The sequence below is a fragment of the Schistocerca gregaria genome, unplaced genomic scaffold (assembly GCF_023897955.1).
Source record: "Schistocerca gregaria isolate iqSchGreg1 unplaced genomic scaffold, iqSchGreg1.2 ptg000304l, whole genome shotgun sequence".
NCBI lineage: Eukaryota > Metazoa > Arthropoda > Insecta > Orthoptera > Acrididae > Schistocerca > Schistocerca gregaria.
In genome coordinates this window covers 223,765-247,476 of record NW_026061786.1, presented here as the reverse complement: position 1 = coordinate 247,476, position 23,712 = coordinate 223,765, and the positions used below count along the sequence as shown (strand labels likewise).

The 23,712-nt window shown below is 45.6% G+C and overlaps 1 protein-coding gene across 1 annotated transcript in view; it reads right to left on the bottom strand.

Annotated features, from left to right (window-relative positions):
* LOC126305268 (AP-2 complex subunit alpha-like) overlaps positions 1–23,712 on the bottom strand; it is a 279,414-nt gene that overhangs the window by 85,129 nt on the left and 170,573 nt on the right. The window contains exon 6 of the mRNA XM_049992036.1: positions 23,205–23,436. Coding sequence (XP_049847993.1) covers positions 23,205–23,436 — 232 coding nt within the window. The remainder of the gene's footprint in view (positions 1–23,204; positions 23,437–23,712) is intronic.

Sequence of the window (23,712 nt, the reverse complement as noted above, 5' to 3'; positions counted from 1 at the left end):
AATGGTCAGGCGAAGACAAGAGAGAACACAGTGAGCATATGAACAAATTTGGGAAGAATTGAGGAGCAAGTGGGAAAAAGAAACACGACTACTGAAGTTCAACACTTTGGGGACACCTGCCACACTGAAGAATATTTGGCCTAGGTAACCACTCATTAACATTGTTATGTAAAGCATTTCTGGTACGTGTCTAATTGATTTATCTCTAAGAGAGTAATACGTATTAAAAGAATTACCCATCTTCAAGATTTATTTTCGTATTTACTTTAGTTCTTTGACTGATTACAAATTTTTAAATAATGATGACAGGAACTATAATCATCCTCCAAAGGAAAAGAAGATAGAAAATGTGATGGTAAGGCAGATAATTCACAAATTTTAGAAATTTTCTGAAACCAAAATTTTAGGCATCTTTTTTTTCTTTTTTCTCTTTTTCTTTCTTTCTTTCTTTACTTTTGAGCCCCAATGATATGTGAGAGAAAATTTAGTGTGCTAGTAACACAGATTGATCCATAATATTCTATGTATGCTCTGGAATTGGAAACTGTAAATGCTACATTTTACAAATTAATTTCCCCTCAAAGATATGGAAGGTCAGGACTTGTGCATCTGTTTTTATTTTTTGCTGAAATAATAATGATTATCTGTTGCTATCAGGCCAATATGTTAGAGAGTTTAGACCATCTTAAGAAAATGATCAACAAAATAAGGCAGCATGGAGAAACTAAACAGAAGAAAACAGAAAAACAGGACTCACCATAATTTCAGAAGGGTTGCAATGACTAAAGGGTAGGCTAAAGTGAAGAACAACAATAACATATTACAGAAGAAGACAAATTATGCAACAGATAATCAGACAAACCACAATATTGCTACAGGAATGAAACAAAAAGAACGGACACATTTTGTAAAAATGTGACTCAAATCATGCAAGAATTTTAATTTGGAACTTGGAGCATTTCACTATTATTCAGTGAAAGAACATAGCCCGCATTAAAATGTAATGAAAATGGATGGAACTCATTTGTACTATGGCACAAAGAAATTCCAGAGTGATAGACCTGTGCTGTATGCTTAGCAAAGTCAGACTGGTGCAGGGTGAAAATTCATTCTGAGAACAGAGTGTGTGCTGAACTGAAACTAATTGACAAATTAAAACTGTGTGATGGACTTGAGTTCTCTAGCAGGGACCCGTGCCTTTTGGGGGCAAGTGCTCAGCTGACAGAGTTATCTAAGCATGACTCACAGATCACCAGTACCTGATCCCTTAGCACCTCAAACATCATAGACATCCACAATGTACCTTGCAAGACTAGCATTCCTTGAAAAACTGATAGCGTGTTTACAGGGTGTGGCTAAAGCATGCAATGCATCCACAATATCTATTCCCACAAGGTACACGAGATAAGTTTTGTGAATTTGGAAGGTAGGAGACGAGGTACTGGCTGAAATAAAGCTGTGAATGTGGGTTGCGAGTCATGATTAATATCTCAGTCAGAAAAACACTTGCCAATGCAGGCAGAGGTCTGAGATCGAGTTGCGGTACGGCATACAGTTTCTATCTTCCATGAAGTTTAGAGTTTCAGTCAGATTGCTAGCATAATAAAATGTCGTGTCATCAGAAATATTTCCTTATATGGTAAACCACAATCAACATTATTTCTATAAGTTAAACAGTATCTACACAATATTTTTATGATTTTTATACAAAAAGTACAAAATTTACAATCATAAATTTTAAACAGTCACCTTACTTTTCAGTGCACAGTGAAAGTATTCCATTGGCAATATGGTTGAATGAGCTACTTGACAGCAAATTATGCTATATTATGAACAATAGAAGGATATACAAACTTGCAAAAACTTCACAGTAAACTGTTGCACAAGCTTTCCAATACCCTTATAAAAATGGATTTTGGTTGAGCAGCAAACCACGAATACACTACTTATTTCATTTCTTCACTGGGGGTTTATGCATGGCCTCTTAAATCACCTGTAGATGGACCAAGCAGTAGGGAATTCGACAGTGCATTCGGTATTAGATGTAGGGTGCTCCAATACCTTGACATACATATTCTTAACTGTGAGCAGAATTGGTGGTGATATATGGATGCATACCGTAATGCAAAATGAATGCCATTTGATAACAGGCCCGAGCATTCAATTTCGAATTCCAAGCTTCACCTTTGGAACCTGGGTGTTGCTAATCCATGCTCTAACATTTCACAGTGAACAATCAATATTCATCAGCAGTGATGATTTGTTTAATAACATTTCGTCTTTATTAGTCCAATAGTCCTGTAAGCGCTGACAGTTTCTCAAATTATTGTGTCTGTGCTCTTGCTAATGTGAGTTTGTTTGCCTATTTTTCAACATTCACTGTGTGATCATTCAAAATTAGGTCAGGGGCTACTTCAATGTTGCCAGCAGCAGTGGCTATCAGTGGACACCATGCTCTTTCCTTCTCCTTCACACTTGTTTGGCCACTTTTCGATTGTTCAATCCACTGGTAAACACCAAATCATAATAGAATATTACACCTTCAGACCACAAGAAATGCATTCATGGGCACAAAACGAGTGGGCGCAGTGGCGGGGGAGAGGGACCTCAAATTTAATGCAGAGATTGAGTGAGAAATTATTTGTTCTGCTGATGGTTTCAGTGTTTATGTGTGGCTCTTACAGTGTGAAAGCTGAGAGAGAGAGAGAGAGAGAGAGAGAGAGAGAGAGAGAGAGAGAGAGAGAGAGAGACTTTGCTCAGGATGGAAACAGCAGGTATTTTATGGCTGGTATTCAGTTGACAGCAGCATTGCTAAACTAAATGCTTTTCATGCTTCATAATATAGGTCCCTGCCTTATTAGAGTCATTTTTAATATTGAGCACAAAAATCTGTATGTCTCGAATCAACTGCACATTGATCACATTAGCTTATGTTACTTACACCTGCAGAACCTGGCAAAAGTACTGTGGGTATTTGCAAATGTCTCCATTTGCAAAAATTGCTTCACTACCAGTTTGCTGACCCTACCATAAGGTCTCCAATGAAAAAGTAACTACAGAGGCTATAATCAAGGAGCTGCTATCACTAGATAATGCAGAAATTAAAATGTGCTCCAAACTACCACAGTCCCACTGCGATGTTAATGGTAGATCACACCAAAAGGTAAATCTAACGTCGCAACTTTTTTATGGTTGGTTGGTTTAAAGGGGGGAGAAGGGACCAAACTACGAGGTCATTGGTCCCTTGTTCCTAATAAAACAATGCCACAAGTGCGAGAAGAAAACGGACGAAACATAGAACACAAAACGGAGAGAAAGGAAAAGCCTCAAGAACAAAGGGAAGGCAACAAACACTAAAAGGAACAAAAGAGGACAAGAAAACAGAGAGAAACTAGAAACAGAAGAGAGTAAAACATGAAAGCAGATTACAGCGGCTGGCCAACCACGAGAATAAAAAGGGAAAGCCAGCCACTCTGCAACACATTAAAACATCCACCCTAAAAGCACTAGGGTAGAGGACACAGAGGGACAAAGGACATGCGCTAAAACCTACACAGAAGTATAAAACTCACTCTCATGGATAAAACACAAAACTAAAGCTGCTGTTGAGGCATCGTCATCCAACACCAAAGGCAGGGTGCTGTAAAAGTTAAAAGTCTGCCACAGAGTGGCTAAAAGTGGGCAGTCCAGCAAGAGGTGGACTACTGTTATTTGAGAGCCACAGTGACACAGTGGAGCCTCGCTACGGAGTAAGTAACCATGCGTTAGCCACGTGTGGCCAATGCAAAGCCAGCAGGGAACTGATTCCCTGCGAGAGGCCCGCATGGAAGACTTCCACACATTCATAGAGTCCTTAATGACACTCAGTTTGCTGTGTATGCTATTATGCCATTCCACCTCACAAAGCCGGAAAACCCTGCAGTGTAAGACAGAATGCAGGTCAGCTTCGGAGTTGCCTATCACCAGAAGCGGTTTCTACGTCACCTGTTTGGCCACCCTGTCCACAAGATCGTTGCCTGCGATTCCAATGTGTCCTCACCACGGAACAGTGGGACTGTTCCAGGGCAAACATGGACCCCTGAATGGACGCTACCAGAGGGTGGAGAGGGTAGCACCGGTCGATAGTTTGTAGGCTCCCCACTGAGTCAGTACATAAGAGAAATGACTCGCCAGGGCATGAGCGGATGTACTCAAGAGCACGAGATATGGCCATCAGCTCTGCAGTGAAAACACTGCAGCCGACTGGCAAGCAGTGCTGCTCAATATGTCCTCCATGAACATATGCGAAGCCTAGGTAACCATCAGCCATTGAGCCATTGGAGTAGACCGCTTCAGAGCCCCGGAACATGTCAAGAATTAAGAGAAAGTGACAGTACAGAGTGGCGGAGTTAACGGAGTCTTTAGAGCCATGCAAAAGGTCCAGACGAAGCTGCAGCTGAGGCGTACACCATGGAGGCATAAATGAACAGACCGCAAGTAGAGGTGGTAAACGGAAGGGCTTCAGCTTGGAGAAAATGGACCGCACGCGAACCGCATATCGTTAGCCCCGATCTGAGCCACCGATGTGAGAGATGAACTGCCATGGGTGGGAAAAGGAGACAGTAATTCGGATGCTCAGGGGAACTATGAATGTGTGCTGTGTAACTGATGCGCAGTTGCGCATTTCTGATCTGCAGGGGAGGGACACCAGCCTCCACCAATATGCTGGTCACCAGACTCCACCAAGATGCTGGTCACCAGACTCTTCCTAAAAGCTCCTGTCGCTAATCACACCCCGCAGTGGTACAAAGGGTTGAGTAAATGCAATGCTGAAGGTGTTGCTGAACCATAAACCACACTCCCATAGTCGATTTGGGATTGGAAAACGGCTCTGTAGAGCTGCAGCAGCTTACAGCAATCTGCACCCCAATTGGTGTTGCTCAGGCAACGGAGGGCATTGAGGTGCTCCCAGCTATTCTGCTAACACTAACGAAGATGAAGGAGCCAAGTCAATCGAGTATCGCAAACCAGTCCTAGGAATTGATATGTCTCCACTACAGTGAGTGGATCGTCATGAAGGTAAAATACGGGTTCCGGATGAATGGTACGACACCGACAGAAGTGCACGACACACAACTTTGCGGCTGAAAACTGGAAGCCGTGGGCTACAGTCCATGACTGCGCCTTGTGGATGGCTCCCTGGAGGTGCTGCTCAGCAAGAACAGTACTGGAGCAACAGTACTAAATGCAGAAGTCATTTGCATACAGAGAAGGTGAGACCTGAGGGCCTCAACAGCTGCTACTAGACCATTAATGGCCACTAAAAGCAGAGACACACTCAATATTGAGCCCTGTGGGACTCCATTCTCCTGGATATGGATCGAACTATGGGAGTCACCAACTTGAGCACAGAAAGTACGGAGCAACAGGAAGTTTTGGATAAAAATCAGGAGTGGTCCCCGGAGACCCCACTCATACAATGTGGTAAGGATATGATGTCACCAAGTCGTGTCGTATGCTTTACATTAATCAGAAAAGATGGTAATCAAGTGTTGTCTGGAAAAGACTGTTCTGATGGCAGACTCAATGGACACAAGATTATCAGTGGTAGAGCAACCCTGGCGTATGTCACCCTGACACTGAGCCAGCAAGCCACGTGACTCCAGGACCCAACCCAACAAAGAACATTGGTGAGGCTGATGGGCTGATAGCTATCCACATCAAGCGGATTTTTACCGGGTTTGAGCACCGGAATGGTGGTGCTCTACTGCCACTGCGAAGGAAGCACATCATCACAACAGAGCCGGTTGAAGGTGACAAGAAGATGTCACTTGTAGTCACCATGAGAGATGCTTAATCATCTGGCTGTGGATCCAATCAGGTGCAGGAGCTGTGTCGGGGCAATGTGCAAGGGCACTGATGAGCTCCCACTCTGTAAATGGGGCATTATAGGATTCACTGCAGCATGTAGAGAATGAAAGGATGTTCCCTTCCAGCCGCCGTTTGAGTGTGAGAAAGGCTGGGGGGGGGGGGGGGGGTAATTCTGCAATGTAGATGCACGTGCAAAGTGCTCGGCAATCGGGTTTGCTTCGGTACATAGCTCACCATTTATGGTAACACCGGGGACAGCTGTTGGTGCCTGGTACCCAAAAAGATGTTTGATCTTTGCCCTTACTTGGGAAGGTGATGTGTGGTACCCAATGGAGGAGACGTATCTCTCCCAACACTTCTGTTGTTTAATAAGGTAGCGAACACGAGAACGTAGCCATTTGAAGGCTATGAGGTGCTCCAGGGAATTGTGTCACTTATGCCGCTGTAGAGCTTGCTGATGCTCCTTAATTGCATCAGCGACTTCCGGAGACCACCAAGGGATTGCCTTACTCTTCAGGAACCCTAAAAAAGCGAGGAATCACGTTTTCTGATACAGAAACAATTGTGCTAGTCACCTGCTCAACCATCACATTGATGTTACCATGTCCAGGAGATTCAGTGGTGACAGCAGAGGTGAAAGTTCCCCAATCCGCCTGGTTCAAAGCCCATCTGGTCAGGCGCCCGTGTGCCTGACACTGGGGCAGTGACAGGAAGATGGGGAAGTGGTCACTACCACATAGGTCGTCACGTGCTGTGAAGTTCTCGGCTGCAAATTGATAAATCAATGGCCAAGTAACTACCATGAGCCACACTGAAATGTGTGGCAGCCCCAATATTTAAGAGGTAGAGGTAGAAATGCGACAGTAAAGCTTTGACAACGGTGCCTCTGCCAGTAAGCGTGGTACCACCCCACAACAGGTTATGGGCATTAAAATGTCCCAAAAGTAGGAAAGGTTTACGGAGTTGATCAATCAGTGCAGCTAACACACTCAGGGGTACTGCACCAATTGGAGGAAAATTAACATTGCAGACAGTTATTTACTGCATTGTCCTCATTCCGACAGCCACAGCTTCAAGAGGGGTTTGAAGGGGCACATGTTCACTACAGACAGTTTAGGACATAAATGCAAACTTAACCTGATAGTCGATTATAGTCACTACAGTTCCTGTAATATTCCTTATAGATGCAGAGGGCAGGGGTCCGCATTTTGCTGGGAACCAGGAAATGCAGATAGCAGGTGTAAAGCTTAACAGTTGCCGTAGCTCAGCCAGGCAGTTGAAAAAACCACCGCAATTTCACCGGAGGATGATATTGTGAGACTGGGTAGCCACGGAACATTCAATGAGGCAGTTTACGCCTCAGGGTCACCTGCTGCCACCGATTTATTGCCTGAGCAATCTATATCCATTGTGTGTGAGGATCTGGCGATATCTAGTCCTCGGTAGATGCCAAAATCTCCACACCATCCACACCCGCAGTGGCAGTTGGTGCCACTGCAATTTCCTTGGTCTTAGGGGGGTTTTCTTCTTGGATTTCTCTCACTGCTCCTTGGGTTTCCCTGGCTGGGAGGACTTCACTGGCTCAGTCTGGGGAACTGAGGATGAGCATGAAGCCCTACGACCAGCTGCTTTTGAGCTCTTTAGCCACCGATGGCTGTCTTCTTTACCACTAGCAGAAACCTGAGAAGGGAGTGACCCAAGGAACCCATTCCTACTGAGAGAAGCTGAAGATGACTTACGTTTCTCTGGCTTAGATTGGTTGGTTTGTGGGGGGTTAAAGGGACCAGACTGCTACGGTCATCGGTCCCTTTTTCCAAAAAAAACTAAAACCTCCTAAAGAGAAGAAAAACGAACAACAGGAACGACAGCAGACAACACAGGACAAGAAATACTCAAAGAACAGACACAACAAAGTAAAACAACACAGAGTGTGGCAGTGGTTGGCCGACCATAGGGATAAAAAATGAAAAAGCCAACCACCGAGAACACATTAAAAACTCAGTTTAAAATCATAGGCCAAAGGCCAGAATCAACACAATGCAATGAAATGAAACACAAACACTCAGATTAAACGATAAAAACCCCCCTGACTGGATAAAATGTAAAACTAAGTCAGCCATAGCAGAGTCATCTGTTAAAAGCGCAGAGAGCGTGTCAGGCAGTGCGAATGACTGCCTGAGCACAGCTAAAAGGGGACAGTCCAATAAAATGTGGACCACTGTCAAAACGGAGCTGCAGCGACAAAGGTGGGTCCTCACGTCGCAATAGGTGGCCGTGCGTCAGCCATGTGTGCCCAATGCGCAGCCAGCAGAGGACAACAGACTCCTTGCGAGAGGCCCGCAAGGAGGAGCGCCACATACCGGTAGCCTCCTTGATGGCCCGAAGTTTGTTTCGTGAAGGCAGGGCGCGCCATTCAGTGTCCCAAAGGTCCAGAATTTTGCTGCATAGGAACGCTCGCAAATCTGTCTCCGGGAGGCCAATGTCCAGAGATGGTGTATTGGTGGCCTCTTTCGCCAGGCGGTCAACATTCTCATTGCCAGGTATCCCAACATGGCCTGGGGTCCACACAAAGACCACAGAGCGGCGGCAACGCTCAAGAGTACACAGGGACTCCTGGATAGCCATCATCAGACGAGAACCAGGGAAACACTGGTCGAGAGCTCGTAAACCGCTCAGGGAATCGCTACAGATAACTAAGGACTCACCTGAGCAGGAGCGGATATACTCTAGGGCTCGAAAGATGGCGACCAGCTCAGCAGTGTAAACGCTGCAGCCATCTGGCAAGGAGCGTTGTTCGGAATGGTCCCATAGAGTTAGCGCATAACCAACACGACCAGCAACCATCGAACCGTCAGTTTATACAATGCCAGAGCCCTGATACGTGGCCAGGATGGAATAAAAGCGGCGGCAAAAGGCCTCTGGAGGGACTAGGTCCTTCGAGCCCAGTGCCAAGTCGAGCCGAAGGCAAGGGCGAGGAACACACCATGGGGATGTACGCAATGTGGCTCGGAAAGGAGGTGGAACAGTGAGAACCCTAAGCCCGGAAAGAAGCTATTTGACTCTGACCGCGATCGTACAACCTGACCGAGGCCGACATTCTGACAGATGGACGACTGATTGCGGGAACAGGAGATGATAGTTGGGATGCCCAGGCAAGCTAAAAACGTGAGCAGTATAAGCGGCGAGCAAACGTTGGCGTCTTAACCGCAGGGGAGGGATACCTGCCTCCACTAGTATGCTGTCCACAGGGCTGGTCCGGAAGGCACCAGTGGCAAGTCGTATCCCGCGGTGTAGTATTGGGTCCAGCACCCGCAACGCAGATGGGGATGCTGAGCAATAAGCCAGACTCCCATAGTCCAGACGGGACTGGATTAACACCTGGTAAAGCCGTAGGACAGTAGATCGGTCGGCGCCCCACCTGGTGTAGCTCAGGCCTGTTTAAGCTGCCTAATATGAGGCAACCAAGTCAACCGGGCATCAAAAACCACCCCCAAAAACCTATGTGACTACCACTGGAAGAAGCTCGCCGTCAAGATAAAGCCGTGGCTCCGGGTGAATTGTGCGTCACCGGCAGAAATGCATAACGCAGGTCTTGGCTGCCGAAAACTGAAAACCATGTGCTACAGCCCAAGACTGCGCCTTGCGCATTGTGCTCTGTAGCTGCCGTTCAGCAGCTGCAATGCCAATAGAGCTGTAGTAAAGGCAGAAGTCGTCAGCATACAGGGAAGCGGAGACAGAATTTCCAACGGCCGCAGCGAGCCCGTTAATGGCTATTATAAACAGGCAGACACTTAGAATAGAACCCTGTGGCAAACCGTTCTCCTGGACTTGGGAGGAACTATATGAGGACGCGACGTGCATGAGGAAGGTACGATATGACAGAAAATTGCGGATATAGATCGGCAGAGGGCCCCGAAGACCCCATCCATGAAGCGTAGAAAGGATGTGACGAAGCCATGTCGTATCGCATGCCTTCCGCATGTCGAAAAAGACAGCAACCAGATGCTGAGAGTGGACAAAGGCAGTACGGATGGCCAACTCCAGGCTCACCAGATTGTCGGCAGCAGAGCGGCCTTTACGGAACCCACCCTGAGACGGAGCCAGAAGGCCCCGAGACTCCGGTACCCAATTCAAGTGCCGGCTCACCATCCATTCAAGCAACTTGCAAAGAACGTTGGTGAGGCTAATGGGACGGTAGCTCTCCACCTCCAAAGGGTTCTTCCCTGGTTTCAGAATGGGGACAACAAGACTTTCCCACCATTGCGACAAACTCACCCTCGACCCATATACGGTTGTAAAGGTCAAGGAGGCGTCGCTGGCAGTCCACTGAAAGGTGTTTCAGCAACTGAGAATGGATGTTATCTGGCCCAGGAGCGGTATCAGGACAAGCAGCGAGGGCACTGCGAAATTCCCACTCACTGAATGGAACATTGTACAATTCAGGATGGTGGGTGTGAAAAGAAAGACTTCGACGTTCTATCCGCTCTTTAATGGAGCGGAAGCCCAAGGGGTAGTTGGCAGAAGCAGAATTCAGAGCAAAGTGCACTGCCAAGTGGTTTGCAATGACGTCAGAGCCAGTACAAACCGCTGCATTCAGTGAGCGCGTAGGGACACTGACAGGGGTCCGATAGCCATAGAGGCGTCGAATCTTGGCCCAGACCTGCGATGGAATGACATGGAGGCCAATGGGAGACACATACAGCTCCCAGCACTCCTGCTTGCGTTGGCGGATAACACGGCTAGCTCGCACACGCAGCCGTTTGAAGGCGATAAGGTGGTCGATTGAGGGATGTCGCTTGTGACGCTGGAGTGCCCGCTGACGAGCTTTAATCGCTTCAGCGATCTCAGGTGACCACCAAGGCGCAGTCTGCCGCCGAGGGGACCCAGAAGAAAGGGGAATAGCAGATTCGGCGGCAGTAACAATGCCGGTGGTGACCGATTGAACCACTGCATCAATGTCATCGTTAGAGAGAGGCTCAATAGCGGCAATGGAGGAGAACAAGTCCCAGTCACCCCGATTCATAGCCCATCTGCTAGGGCGCCCAGAAGACTGGCACTGTGGCAGTGACAGAAAGATCGGAAAGTGGTCACTACCACACAGGTCATCATGCACTCTCCATTGGACAGACGAGAAGAGGCTAGGGCTCCAGATCGAAAGGTCAATGTCGGAGTATGTGCCATGCGCCACACTGAAGTGTGTCAAGGCACCATCATTTAATATCGAGAGATCAAGCTGCGCCAATAAATGCTCAACGATGGCACATCGACCTGTTGCCACTGACCCACCCCACAGATGGTTATGGGCTTTAAAGTCGCCCAGTAAGAAGAAAGGTGGCGGCAATTGGGCTATCAGAGCAGCCAGGACATGCTGCGAGACATCACCATCCGGTGGAAGGTAAAGACTGCAGTCGGTAACAGCCTGTGGCGTCCACACCCGAACAGCAACAGCCTCTAAAGGTGTTTGGAGAGGGACAGACTTGCTGTGAAGAGAGTTCAGGACATAGATGCAGACGCCACCAGACATCCTTTCATGAGCTGCCCGGTTCTTATAATAACCCCGATAGCCACGGAGGGCGGGGGTTCTCATTGCTGGAAACCAAGTTTCCTGCAGAGCAATGCAGAGGAAAGGGTGAAGGCTGATAAGTTGGCGGAGCTCAGCTAGATGGTGGAAGAAACCGCTGCAGTTCCACTGGAGGATGGTGTTGTCCATGGCTGAGAAAAGTGTGACGGGACTGAGAAGGCAGAGCTTGTAGGTAGCGGGTGAGTAGGAGCCACCGCAGGTGCCTTGGTCTTACGGGGCTTCAATGTTGTTTTCTCTCGCTGTTCCTTCGGTTGCCGTCGTTGAGAGGGCTGATTGGTGTCAGTCTCCGGAACCGAAGATGATCGCGAAGCTCGACGACCAGCGACCTGTGGCTTCTTCAGCCACTGGTTGGCATCTGCTGTGCCGCTGGTAGGAACCTGGGAAGGGAGTGACCCAAGGGATCTCTTCCGAGCAAGAGAAACCGAAGAAGACTTACGCTTCTCCGGCTTAGAAGTGGGGACTGGTGTCCCCGGTGGTTTAGTGGGTGCTGCTTCCGAGGTAGACGGTGTGGGAGCAACATCAAGAGAAGGGGGCCCCCATCGTCAAGGGGGGCAGGTGAGGTCCTCTGACGCTGAGAGCTAACTGTCTGTGGTGCAGCTAAAGGAGCTGGAGCAGGAGTGACAGTGGAGGCATAATATGACATCATGCACACGGGATGTAGCCATTCAAATTTCCACTTAGCCTCAGTGTAAGACATTCGGTCCAGGGTCTTATATTCCATGATTTTGCGTTCTTTCTGTAAGATCCTGCAGTCTGGCAGACAAGGTGAATAAGGCTCTCCACAGTTGACACACATGGGAGGCGGAGCACATGGAGTATCGGGATGAGATGGGCGTCTGCAATCTCGACATGTGAGGCTGGAAGTACAGCGGGAAGACATATGGCCGAACTTCCAGCATATAAAGCACCGCATCGGGGGAGGGATATAGGGCTTGACGTCACAACGGTAGACCATCATCTTGGCCTTCTCCGGTAATGTATCACCCTCGAAGGCCAAGATGAAGGCACCGGTAGCAACCTGATTGTCCATCGGACCCCGATGAACGCGTCGGACGAAATGAACCCCTCTACGCTCTAAGTTGGCACGCAGCTCATCAGACTGCAGAAGTAGGTCCCTATGGAAAATAACACCCTGGACCATGTTTAAACTCTTATGTGGGGTGATGGTAACGTTAACATCCCCAACTTGTCACAAGCAAGCAACCTGCGTGACTGAGCGGAGGATGCTGTTTTTATCAAAACTGACCCAGAGCGCATTTTAGACAAGCCCTGCACCTCCCCAAAATTGTCCTCCAAATGCTCTACAAAGAACTGAGGCTTCATGGATACAAAGGCTTCCCCATCAGCTCTGGTACAGACGAGATACCTGGGCGAATACATGGCACTATCATTCATTGCCTTTCGTTCCTCCCATAGTGTGGCCAGGGATGGGAACAATTTGGGCTCATAAACGTTAGCTTTAAAATGAGCCCTTGAACGCTTAGAGACTGCTGGTGGCTAGCCCCCAGCAAGAGATGATGTACCATGCTTCATTGCAGGACATCCGCCCTGATGCCACCTATTACGACCAAGGGCCCTCCCCATGGGCGCCACCCAGCCACAGCAAGAGCCACCTGGCAGGATGGCTATTGCCGGGAGTCCTGATGCCCCAGGGAGATGGGTATCTACTCCTTGGCATACATGGGGAGTAAATGGCGCAGGCATCAGTAGAGCGATCCCTGTGTTGTCACGGGGCTACAACCAACAGGGTACATTGCGGCCCCACCACAACGGACTGGCTACCGTGCTGGATCTTAGGTGCAAAAATGTATAAGGTCATCGTTGCAGTGAAAAGCAACACTGCACAGTGCAGCATGGTAATCACACCCAGGGACGTATCCTCGCCCAAGAGATGGAGAACGAGCGGGACACCATTGCAACGACGAGAAAGCCGGCTAAAGGTCTCAATGCATGACAGATACAGTGCACCATGTAAGGCGCCCTTCCCCAATTGGCTCGCTCTTCGGAACAATTAAGAAAGATGGAGGTCAAACCCAAAATGGGACCATCATATAAGGCCGAAAAGGTTGAGACTCCTTTTAGTCGCCTCTTACGACAGGCAGGAATTCTGCGGGCCTATTCTTACCCCCGAACCTGCAGGGGGCTCTCTGGCTTAGAAGTGGGGACGGATGTTCTCGATGGTTGGGAGGGGTGGGAGGGGGGGGTGAGGGTGTTTCTCCCCGAGGTAGAGGTGCAGGAGTAACAGGGAGGGAAATGCCCCCAGCATCAAGGGGGCAGGTGTAGTCTTCTGGCTCTGAGAGGTGACCTGATGGTGCCAGAATTATTACAGCGGCGGCGTAAGACGACTACATACGCACAGGATGCAGGCATTCAAATTTTCTTTTAACCTCAGTGTAGGTCAGTCAGTCCAGGGTCTTGTATTCCATGATTTTCCTTCCTTTCTGGCGAATCCTGCAGTCGGGTGAGCAAGGCAAATAGTACTCTCTGCAGTTGACACAGATGAGGGCGGGGCACATGGAGTATTGGGATGTGATGTGCGTCCACAATCTCAGCATGTGATGCTGGAAGTACAGGTGGAAGACATATGGCCAAAATTCCAGCACTTAAAGCACCGCATTGGGGGAGGGCTACAGGGCTTTACATCACACCAGTAGACCATCACCTTGTCCGTATCGGGCAATGTATCTCCCTCTAAGGCCAAAATGAAGGCACCGGTGGCGACCTGATTATCCTTCGGACACCGGTGGTCACGCCAGATGAAATGTACACCACGTCGCTCTAAATTGGCATGAAGCTCATAATCAGACTGCAAAAGAAAGTCTCTGTGAAATATGATGCCCTGCACCATTTTTAAGCTCTTATGGGGCGTGATGATTACAGAAACATCCTCCCAGCTTGTCACAACCAACTCCCGTGACTGGGCAGAGGATGCTGTTTTGATCAAGACTGACCCAGATCTCATTTTGGACAAGCCCTTCACCTCCCCGAACTTGTCCTCTAAATGCTCAACAAAAAAATGAGGATTCATCATCATGAAAGATTCCCCATTAGCTCTCGAATATACAAGGTACCAGAGCGATTAAGACCTGCTGCCATCCTTGGCCTGACTTTCCTCTCATGGTGTGGCCAGGAAGGGGAACGATTTGGGGTCGTACTTCTGCGCACTGAATTGAGCTCGTGATCGCTTAGAGACTGCTAGTGTTTCACCACCAGCAAGAGATGATGGACTACGCTTCATCATGTGTCATCCACCCTGATGCCACCACTACGACCAGGGGCCCTCTCCATGGGTGCCACCCAGCCGCTGAATTGGCCACCTGGCAGGATGGCCACTGTTGGGAGTACCGATGCCCCAAGGGGATGGGCATCTACCCCTTGGCATACGTGGGGAGTTAACGGCGCAGGCATCAGCAGAGCGATCCCTGTGTAGTCAGGGGGGTACAACCAACAGGTTACATGGTGGCCCCACCACAACGGACTGGCTACCGTGCTGGATATCAGGTGCGAAGATGTCCATGGTCATCACTGGTGCAGGAATCGACACTGCATAGTACATGGTGGAAAACACACCCAGGAAGGTGTCCTCACTCGAGAGACGCAGAATGGGCAGGACTGCAATGCGATGACAAGAAAGTGGGCTAAAGATCTCTATGTACAATAGACACAATGCACCATGTAAGGCACCCTTCCCCAATTGGCTTGCTCTTCTGCAAAATTTTGAAGAATGGAATCAAACCCCAAAGGGGACCATCACATAAAGGTCGAAACATGTTAAACTCCTTTTAATCATCTCGTATTGCAGGCAGGAATACCTGTGGACCCACAGGGGGGGGGGGGGGGGGGGCGCAACTTTTTGAATACCACTATGCACGCAATTTGCCATCTGTTGCGAGAAGAGCAGGATATGGCAGAATTCTTTCAGCTTGTTAATGACTCATTTGGCATACTGATTTCTTCTAGAATAGCTGACAAAAAGGCATTGGTGAGAGCTTGTGGAACCAACAAGCAGGTCTAGGAAATGATCTTCAATTAGATGTATTTTTGCCAAAAGAAATGCAACTATTGTCATTCCAGGAATGACTGTTAACACTGATTAAGTCTTTGTCTTTCATTTTGATCCCCCGTCACTCAGTATTGAGTAGATTTGAATAAGATAGCTAAACGAGGATTGCCTCAAAACATTGTTTTTCAAATTACAGGTATAGGTAATTTTAATCAACAGACTCCTCTGAGAGGAGTGAAGTATCACTTGTGTTTGTTGCTCCCATGGAAGAATGCTCCTGAGATTCCACTGTCTAACATTTCATCTGTAGGACTGGAAGATTAACAACAGCAATTCTTATCATCGACATTGGTTTGTGGTATTTGGCTGGTATATCTCGAGCGATGGCAAAGCTGGACGGGGAAGCTGCGACACAGAACATGTTTTGGTTGTTATACTGCTGCACTATTTGCTGTGACTGAAGATAAGATATTTAATGTTCAGCAGATGGCTTCAACTATCTGGCATGTTATGTTGCACATTGTGCTGCAAAATGTACCACCACATTGGGATCATCATCAAATAAATCACTTTCTCTCCTACAATATTTTTTTCAGAATAGGATGGATAAAATCTGTAGCACGTGATAGTTTATCATACCATTTGACAAGTGGGTGCGACAAATAGCACTCCTCGGCAGTTGAAGGGACCTAAACAGTTAAGTTATTGCTTCAAACTATGAAAAAATAATAAATTGTGTGTGGTAAGTAGCCTTGTTTGTGGCAGTGCAGTAGAGCTTCTCACCCCTCAGCTGCAGTTCAGCATCGACACTGACTTTCAAATAGCCAATAGCAGGATGTTTTCCTTTGGGCCCATACTTATAGAATAATCATGTGTGAGATCATGTTTACTTCCCAAGACTGCAAAGTGAAGTGACCAGACAACACTGAATCATGTCACAAATGAAGAGAACAATGCCATCTAATGGGTTGTGAGTGCACCAAGCTGTATTGCCAACCTTAAGGATGGGAGGAAGGAGCATTAGTTTTGATCGTTTTGCTAAACAAGGTAATTACTGATGAAGCACCATCTCCAGCTAGGAAAAGGTAAAGGAGGTAACCTGCTGTGTCACTTCAAAGGAACAATTTTGGCATTTACGTTAAAACCTACATCTGTGTGGCCAGAAATGGATTTGAACTGTTGTACTCCCAAATACGAGTTGACCTACAGCTGCCATAAAAATCTGTTGGACTAAATATTTTATTCACCCATAAATTTGTTTCAATGCATAAATTGGTGAAAATCAGATGGTGCTGAATCTGACCATTAGTGAGGATGTTCAAACAATATTTACTTCCAATCCTTTGGTTTGCCCTTTGCCAAAGCACCTTTTGATAGCATTTGTATAGGTCTGATGAAATTTTTGGGAATTTCCAGCTAAATAAACATTGCTTCCGTAACTTCGGAGACAACATTTCTATGTAATGTATGAAATTATAGTTTGTTTCATGCTTTATGTCAATTTTCTGGTCTTTTGAAAATTTATTATCTGATCAAGAGGAAGCCCTTGTTGTGAGTACAATTCCCATGAAGCTGATTATGATAAAGGTAAGTTTCTTTTATTTATGTGAAGAGTGCATTGTCCTTTGGTTGTAAATTTTGCTTAGTGGAGAAAGGATCACTATCTGTCAAATCTGATTTGTCAAAGGATGATGAATTGGTGTTTGATTGAAAATTGAGGAAGATGTTTGCCTCTGCCTGCGAAGTCACCTGCATCCCTCTTTCCAATTATCCATTTTCTTTCCCACAAAGAAAATCAGTGAGAACGAAGGCTAAAAGTCAGATTTGGTTCACTGTAATTCTTATTTGTGCAATTATCTTCCCAAAATAAGAACTGTCTTGAGGCCAGAAAACAAGTATAAACAGCTTGACTGCCTGTTCTACAGTTACATCTACATGATTACTCTCCAATAGACAGTTAAGTGCTTGGCAAAGTGTTCACTGAATAACTTCCAAGTTATTTCTCTACTGCTCCACTCACTACCAGCACAGAGGAAAAACGAACACTTAAACCTTTCTGCATAAGTTCCAATTTTTATTATTCCTCCGTATGTAAGCGAGTGCCAACAAAACATTCTCACATTGTGAGGAGGAAGTTTGTGCTCGAAATTTCATGGGAAGATCCTGCTGCAATGAAAAACACCTTGGTTTTAATGATTACCACCCAAATTCTTCATATCATATCCTTGGCGCTCTCTCCCCCCTATTCCACAATAGCACAAAGCAAGCTGTCCCTCTTTGAACTGTTGACTTCCTCCGCTGATCTTATCTAATGTGGATCTCACATCGCACCACAATACTACATAAGAAGGTGGGAAAGCATAGTGTAAGCAGTCTCTTTAGTGGACCTGTGCATTTCAGCAGTGCTCTGCTAATAAATTGCAGTCTTACAATATGCCTGTTGTGGTGGAATTCAAGAACATATACATCAGGCTAGAAAACAACATGGATCATAACAAAACAAACCACCATCTACTGCGTGCGTGCGCGCGCGCGCACACACACACACACACACACACACACACACACACACACACACACACACAAATTAAAAAAAAAGCTAATGGTGCAGTGTGGAGCAGACAACATGCTTTTAACCAAAACATCTATGCAATGAAAAAGATTAGCCATCTGAAGGTGGGCATGGTAGTCCAAAATTGGTTACGACAATGAAATAAAACATTCAGTAAGTATTTCTGGCTGATTGCATCATTCACCAACTATCATTAATGGCTGTGGAGTTCACAAGATCCAACATGGATAAAATAATGTAGTCTTTTGTTTCCTTTACCCACAACATTGTCTATTACCTATGCAATTGTTCCAACTTAAGGTATTTGTAACGGTAATCCCTAAGCATTTAGCTGAATGTACAGAATTTGAGTTTGTGTAGTTTATCATGTAACTGAAATTTAGTGGGTTCCTTTTGGTATTCATGTAGATGACTTGGCACTTTTCGTTATTTAGAGTCAAATGGTTTAAATGGCTCTGAGCACTATGGGACTTAACTTCTAAGGTCTTCAGTCCTCTAGAACTTAGAACTACTCAAACCTAACTAACCCAATGACATAGGACATCACACACATCCATGCCCCAAGCAGGATTCGAACCTGCGACTGCAGCGGTCACACGGTTGCAGACTGTAGCGTTATTTAGAGTCAATTACCACTTTTCGCACCATACAGATATCTTGTCCAATTTTTTTTGCAATTTTTTTGATCATCTGAAGTCTTTTTTTAAGACAGTACATGACAGCATCATCTGTAAAAAATCTATGAGTGCTACTTAAAATGTCTCCTAAATCACTTATGTAGATCAGGAGCAGCAGAGGGACTATAACAATTCCTTTGGGAATGTCAGATATTACTGTTTTTTACTCTATGAATTTCTGTCAACTACTACAAACTTCTGGCAACAAACTACGAATCCGGTTGCACAAATTAGACTATACTCCACATACACACAATTTGATTGGAAGTCACTCATGAGGAATGGTGTCTAATGCCTTCTGGAAATATAAATATGGGATCAATTTGACATCCCCAGATGACAGACTTAATGAGAATAAACAGTCAATTACATTTCATAAGAATGAAATTTTCTCAATCCATGTTGGCTGTTTGTCAATCAATTGTTATCTTTGAAATAATTCATAAGGTTCGAACACAGTATACACTCCACAATTTTACTGCAAATTAGCGTTAGTGACCTAGGTCTACAATTCAGCAGGTTACTCCTATTTCTTTTCTTGGGTATTGGTGAGACTTTTGCCACTTTTCAGTCTTTATATACTGATCTTTCAATGTGTTATTAGTTGTATTCGATTGCTAAATATAGAGATACTGTATAAGCATTCTCAGAGGAACCTGAACGGTATGTAGTCAGGACCAGAGCTCTTGCCTTTATGAAGTGATTTAAGCTGCTTTGCTACATCGAGGGTATCTACAAGGTGCACAACTTTGCTTCCACCATTTGCCGATAGGTGGTGACAACAGTAAGTAGCGGTCGAAAGAAACAGACTGCAGACGTCAGGCAGTTAGCTTGGACCTCAGTCAACGTGACCTCATTCAAACATTAGTCGATTTGTGTCTGCATCATAGAGTTGTCCTCAATTGAAGATGTCAGCTTACGAGCCTAATTCTCGTCACTTGCAGGAGGAGTTACTGTTTTGTTTCAATATGGAGAAAACGACAGCTGAGCCTCATCGAATGCTCAAGTACGTCTGGTAAGGATGCTATTAGTGAAAGAATGTGTCTTGAGTGGTTTCAACACTGAAGAATGGTGATTTTGAAGTCTTAGACTGACATAGTGGTGGAAGAGAGAATGTTTTCGAAGATGCAGAATTGGAGACATTGCCCAGTGAAGACTCGCATCAAACTCAAGAAAACTTGGCATGATTAGTGGGAGTGACACAGCAAGCCATTTCGAAACGTCTCAAGGCTTTGGGCATGATATAGAAAGAAGGAACTTGGGTCCCGTGTGAGCTGAAACCAAGAGATGTTTAACGGTGTTTGTTAACAGTTGCTTCAGAGGCAAAAATGGAAGGGATTTCTGCATCGCATTGTGACTGGGGATGAAAAACGGGTTATTACAATAAACCTAAACACAAAATATCATGGGGATATCCTGGCCACACTTACACGTCAACAGCCAAACCAAATATTCACAGCTCCAAGATCATGCTCTACATTTGGTGGGACCAGCTCAGCGTCATGTACTATGAGGTGTTAAAACAAAGTGTAACAATCATAGGTGCTTGTTATCAAACACAATGTGTTTGAGCAGAGCATTAAAAGACAATTGGCCACAACACAGTGAGAGGCACGATAAAGTGATGTCAAAATATACTTGGAAATGTTAAAATGGGAAGTCCTACCTCAAGTCCTACACCACCTGCTGTATTCTCCACACATTACTCCCTCTGACTATCACCTGCTTAGATCAATGGCACATGGCCTGGCTGACCAACACTTCCAATCTCATGAATAAGTCACAAATTGGATCAATTCGTGGATCGCTTCAAAAGATGAACAATTTTTTCGAAGCAGTATTTGTACACTGCCTGAAAGATGGAAGAAAGTAGTGGCCAGCGATGGAAAATACTTGGAAAGATACATGTGTAACCAATTTGTTTCATTAAAGCCTCAAGTATTGGGGAAAAAATGCCAGAAGCAAAGTTGTACTTCTACGTTACTCATATTGCAGTTGTTCTTGGTACGAATTCCTGAATATTTATTTCGTCTTATTTGGTGACAGTATTTTGAAAAACAGTTTTTTGTAGTTGCTTTAGCAGCACTGTCATCAGTAACATTACCACTGCTATAGTGTTCTGGTCTCTTTCGTGTTCTGTGGAGGATCAGTACCATCTCTTATTAATTTATTTGGTATATCTCCTAATAGATATCAGTACCAAATCTGGTCTGCACTTACAGATTCAGACTGGAAGAAGTGAAGACTGTCTTTCAGGAGATTGTGAAGCTAATTTTTATCTGCTTTTTTTAAAATAGATGTGTTTTGCATTTATTTTTGGTGGGTTTGGATGTTACGATATTCAGTCTCACTACAATAATCTTGTCGTCACTAATCACTTTACCTGTCATGACGCTCCCTATTTGCTAAGGATTATTTGGTATTAAGAGGTCAATTATGTTTTCTGAACCATTTACGCTTCAAAGGAGTCCTGAAATACTTGTACAAAATAATTTTCTGAGCAGGCATTTCAGAAGGAGTTTTATGCATAACACTGACTTTAAATGTGTATTTTCACAAACAGATCGGGGGTAGACTTAACTGTTCAAGTGCGGTACCTACTTTTCCCGAATTGTTCAGCAACTGTGTCATCTTAGTTGGGGGGAAAGGACGGAGAGGGGGGGGGGGGGGGTTGGAAAAAGAAACCAACTATAATATAACCTCTACCCGTACCAGCTCACAGAAACTATCTACCACCAGGTAAACTAGTTCTGGCAGGAATAAACATTCTAGCACCAACTGTATTTAATGCACCCTTTCCAAAAATTGTTAGGTCCTCAGTAAAAATTTCAGATGAACTTATTTCCACACCAGTAAGGATTTGAGCTTCAGTGTTTTCTATTAGCACTTGGAGCTTTGGTTCTATTCCAAAACAGCTACTACAATTTACAACTACAATACTGATTGTTTCTAAGTCTACTTTCCTGTGTTTGTCGTGCTCCCTTTAGACCGACACCCTTTCTGTAGTTTCCAGACATCCTCTAACCTAAAAATCCACCTATTTAGCGGAACCCAGATACCCACCACCCTATGGTGCAAGTCAAAGCATCTGGTGCTTAAACAGTCGCTTCATACCTGTCTGAGCCTCTGATTCAGACCCTCCACTCAGTTCTGTACCAAAGGGCTACAGCCTGTTCTGTCGATGATGCTACAGATGGAAATCTCCACCTTCATCTCACAAGGAGGACTGGCAATCTTTATCACTTCAGCAAGCTGCCCGAAACCAGAGAGAATCTCTTCCAATCAAGTGACACACATAGTTAATTCTGACCTGAGCCACCACCTGCAGATGTCTGCACCCTGTGCTCTTCATGGCATCTGGAAGCATCCTTTCCATGAATGATTACTCCCAGTATGCACCGAGTGCACACCTTATTCCAAAAGGCCTCTGAAATAGTGAGGGTGATTTCATCAGGCTCGGGGATTTCATCAGCCACAGACAGCACTCAAACCAGGGTGGCCGTCCTTTTGCCCCCCCCCCCCCCCCCCTTAATCATCATTCACTGCCTGCCTCCTCTTCCAGCGACCTCCTACTCTACTACGGATGAGGTATCAGCTTCAGTGTAGGCAGTATCTGGTTCAATTGGCTCCGAGCACTATGGGGCTTAACTTATGACGTCATTAGTCCCCTAGAACTTAGAACTACTTAAGCCTAACTAACCTAAGGACAAAGGACATCACACACATCCATGCCCGAGGCAGGATTCGAACCTGCGACGGTAGCGGTCGAACGGTTCCAGACTGTAGCGCCTAGAACCGCTCGGCCACTCTGGCTGGCAGCAGTATCTGGGGCACCCTTAGTACTCGACTGATTAGGGAATACATGGGACATGGATGGATGTCTCCCGCCGGATCCCCAACATCTGCCCCCCCCCCCCCCCACCCTCTCACCCGTGGCACCTAATGACGACAGCCTCAAGCTGTGTGACCATAGCCAACCTCACCTGGTCCTTGAAGGGTCACCAATTCAGCTTTCATCTGAACACAGCGATGACACTCCCTATCCATACGAAAAATGGCAAAGCTGTATACTACACAGTTATTAGAATGCTGGACACATGCAAGAAATGAAAGTGGATTATTAACCACACAGGTAATTGAAAATAAGTCACTTCTGTTTGTACCTCATACGCATTATTCACATACAAACAGGTACATGCTTTATCTGCAGCAGCAACTGAAGGCAGACTCACTGACAATCCACGTGACACTGACACAATCTGAGCAAAAACACAATATTTTTCTGGAAACACTATATACTGGTCATTCATATGACAACTTTTATACTTTTTTCAGTCCTTACAAATCCTTTATCAGATCTCCCAACAATTACGGAAGTGCAACTCACCATTATTTTTAGGATATTTATTATTGTACATTAACAGTGACCAGTCCAATTCCAAAATTATATTGTACAAATGATCATAAGGATACGGCTGCATGAAATGTAAGGAAGCATTTAAAACCATAGAGCTTTCATACCCGACTGAGTCTTGAAACAGCCAGGCTAATGCAACCCTTGTATTCTTCAGGATTCTTTTTGACAAGAGCATCAATGAGACTAGTGGCTGCGGTGACAACTCCCATGTGCTGATCATTTAGAAGATGGATTATTCTTGATGTCCACTCTCCACTTGGGATTATCTCTTGTGATGTGCGGAATAATCTCAGCAAGCAGAGTGCGGCAGACTGCTTGACGACATCCATAGTATCTCTGGGTAAACATACACATATTAAAGTATTTCAATATCAAGAATAAGGAAAAGTCAAGAATTTCACCGCTGGATAGGAGAAGGCAAATTCTCCAGTGATGTAGACAATTACTGACCAAGCCCAAACCAACTACTATTAACATACTTTACTTGAATGAGGGAAATTTATAATAAAAATATAAAAAGTAAGTTTACCACTTGCTAGCTTTCTTATAAGACTCATCCACAAAAAAGTGGTGCAGAAAAGGAGACAGAGATAGTAAGTATCTGTTGGTTAT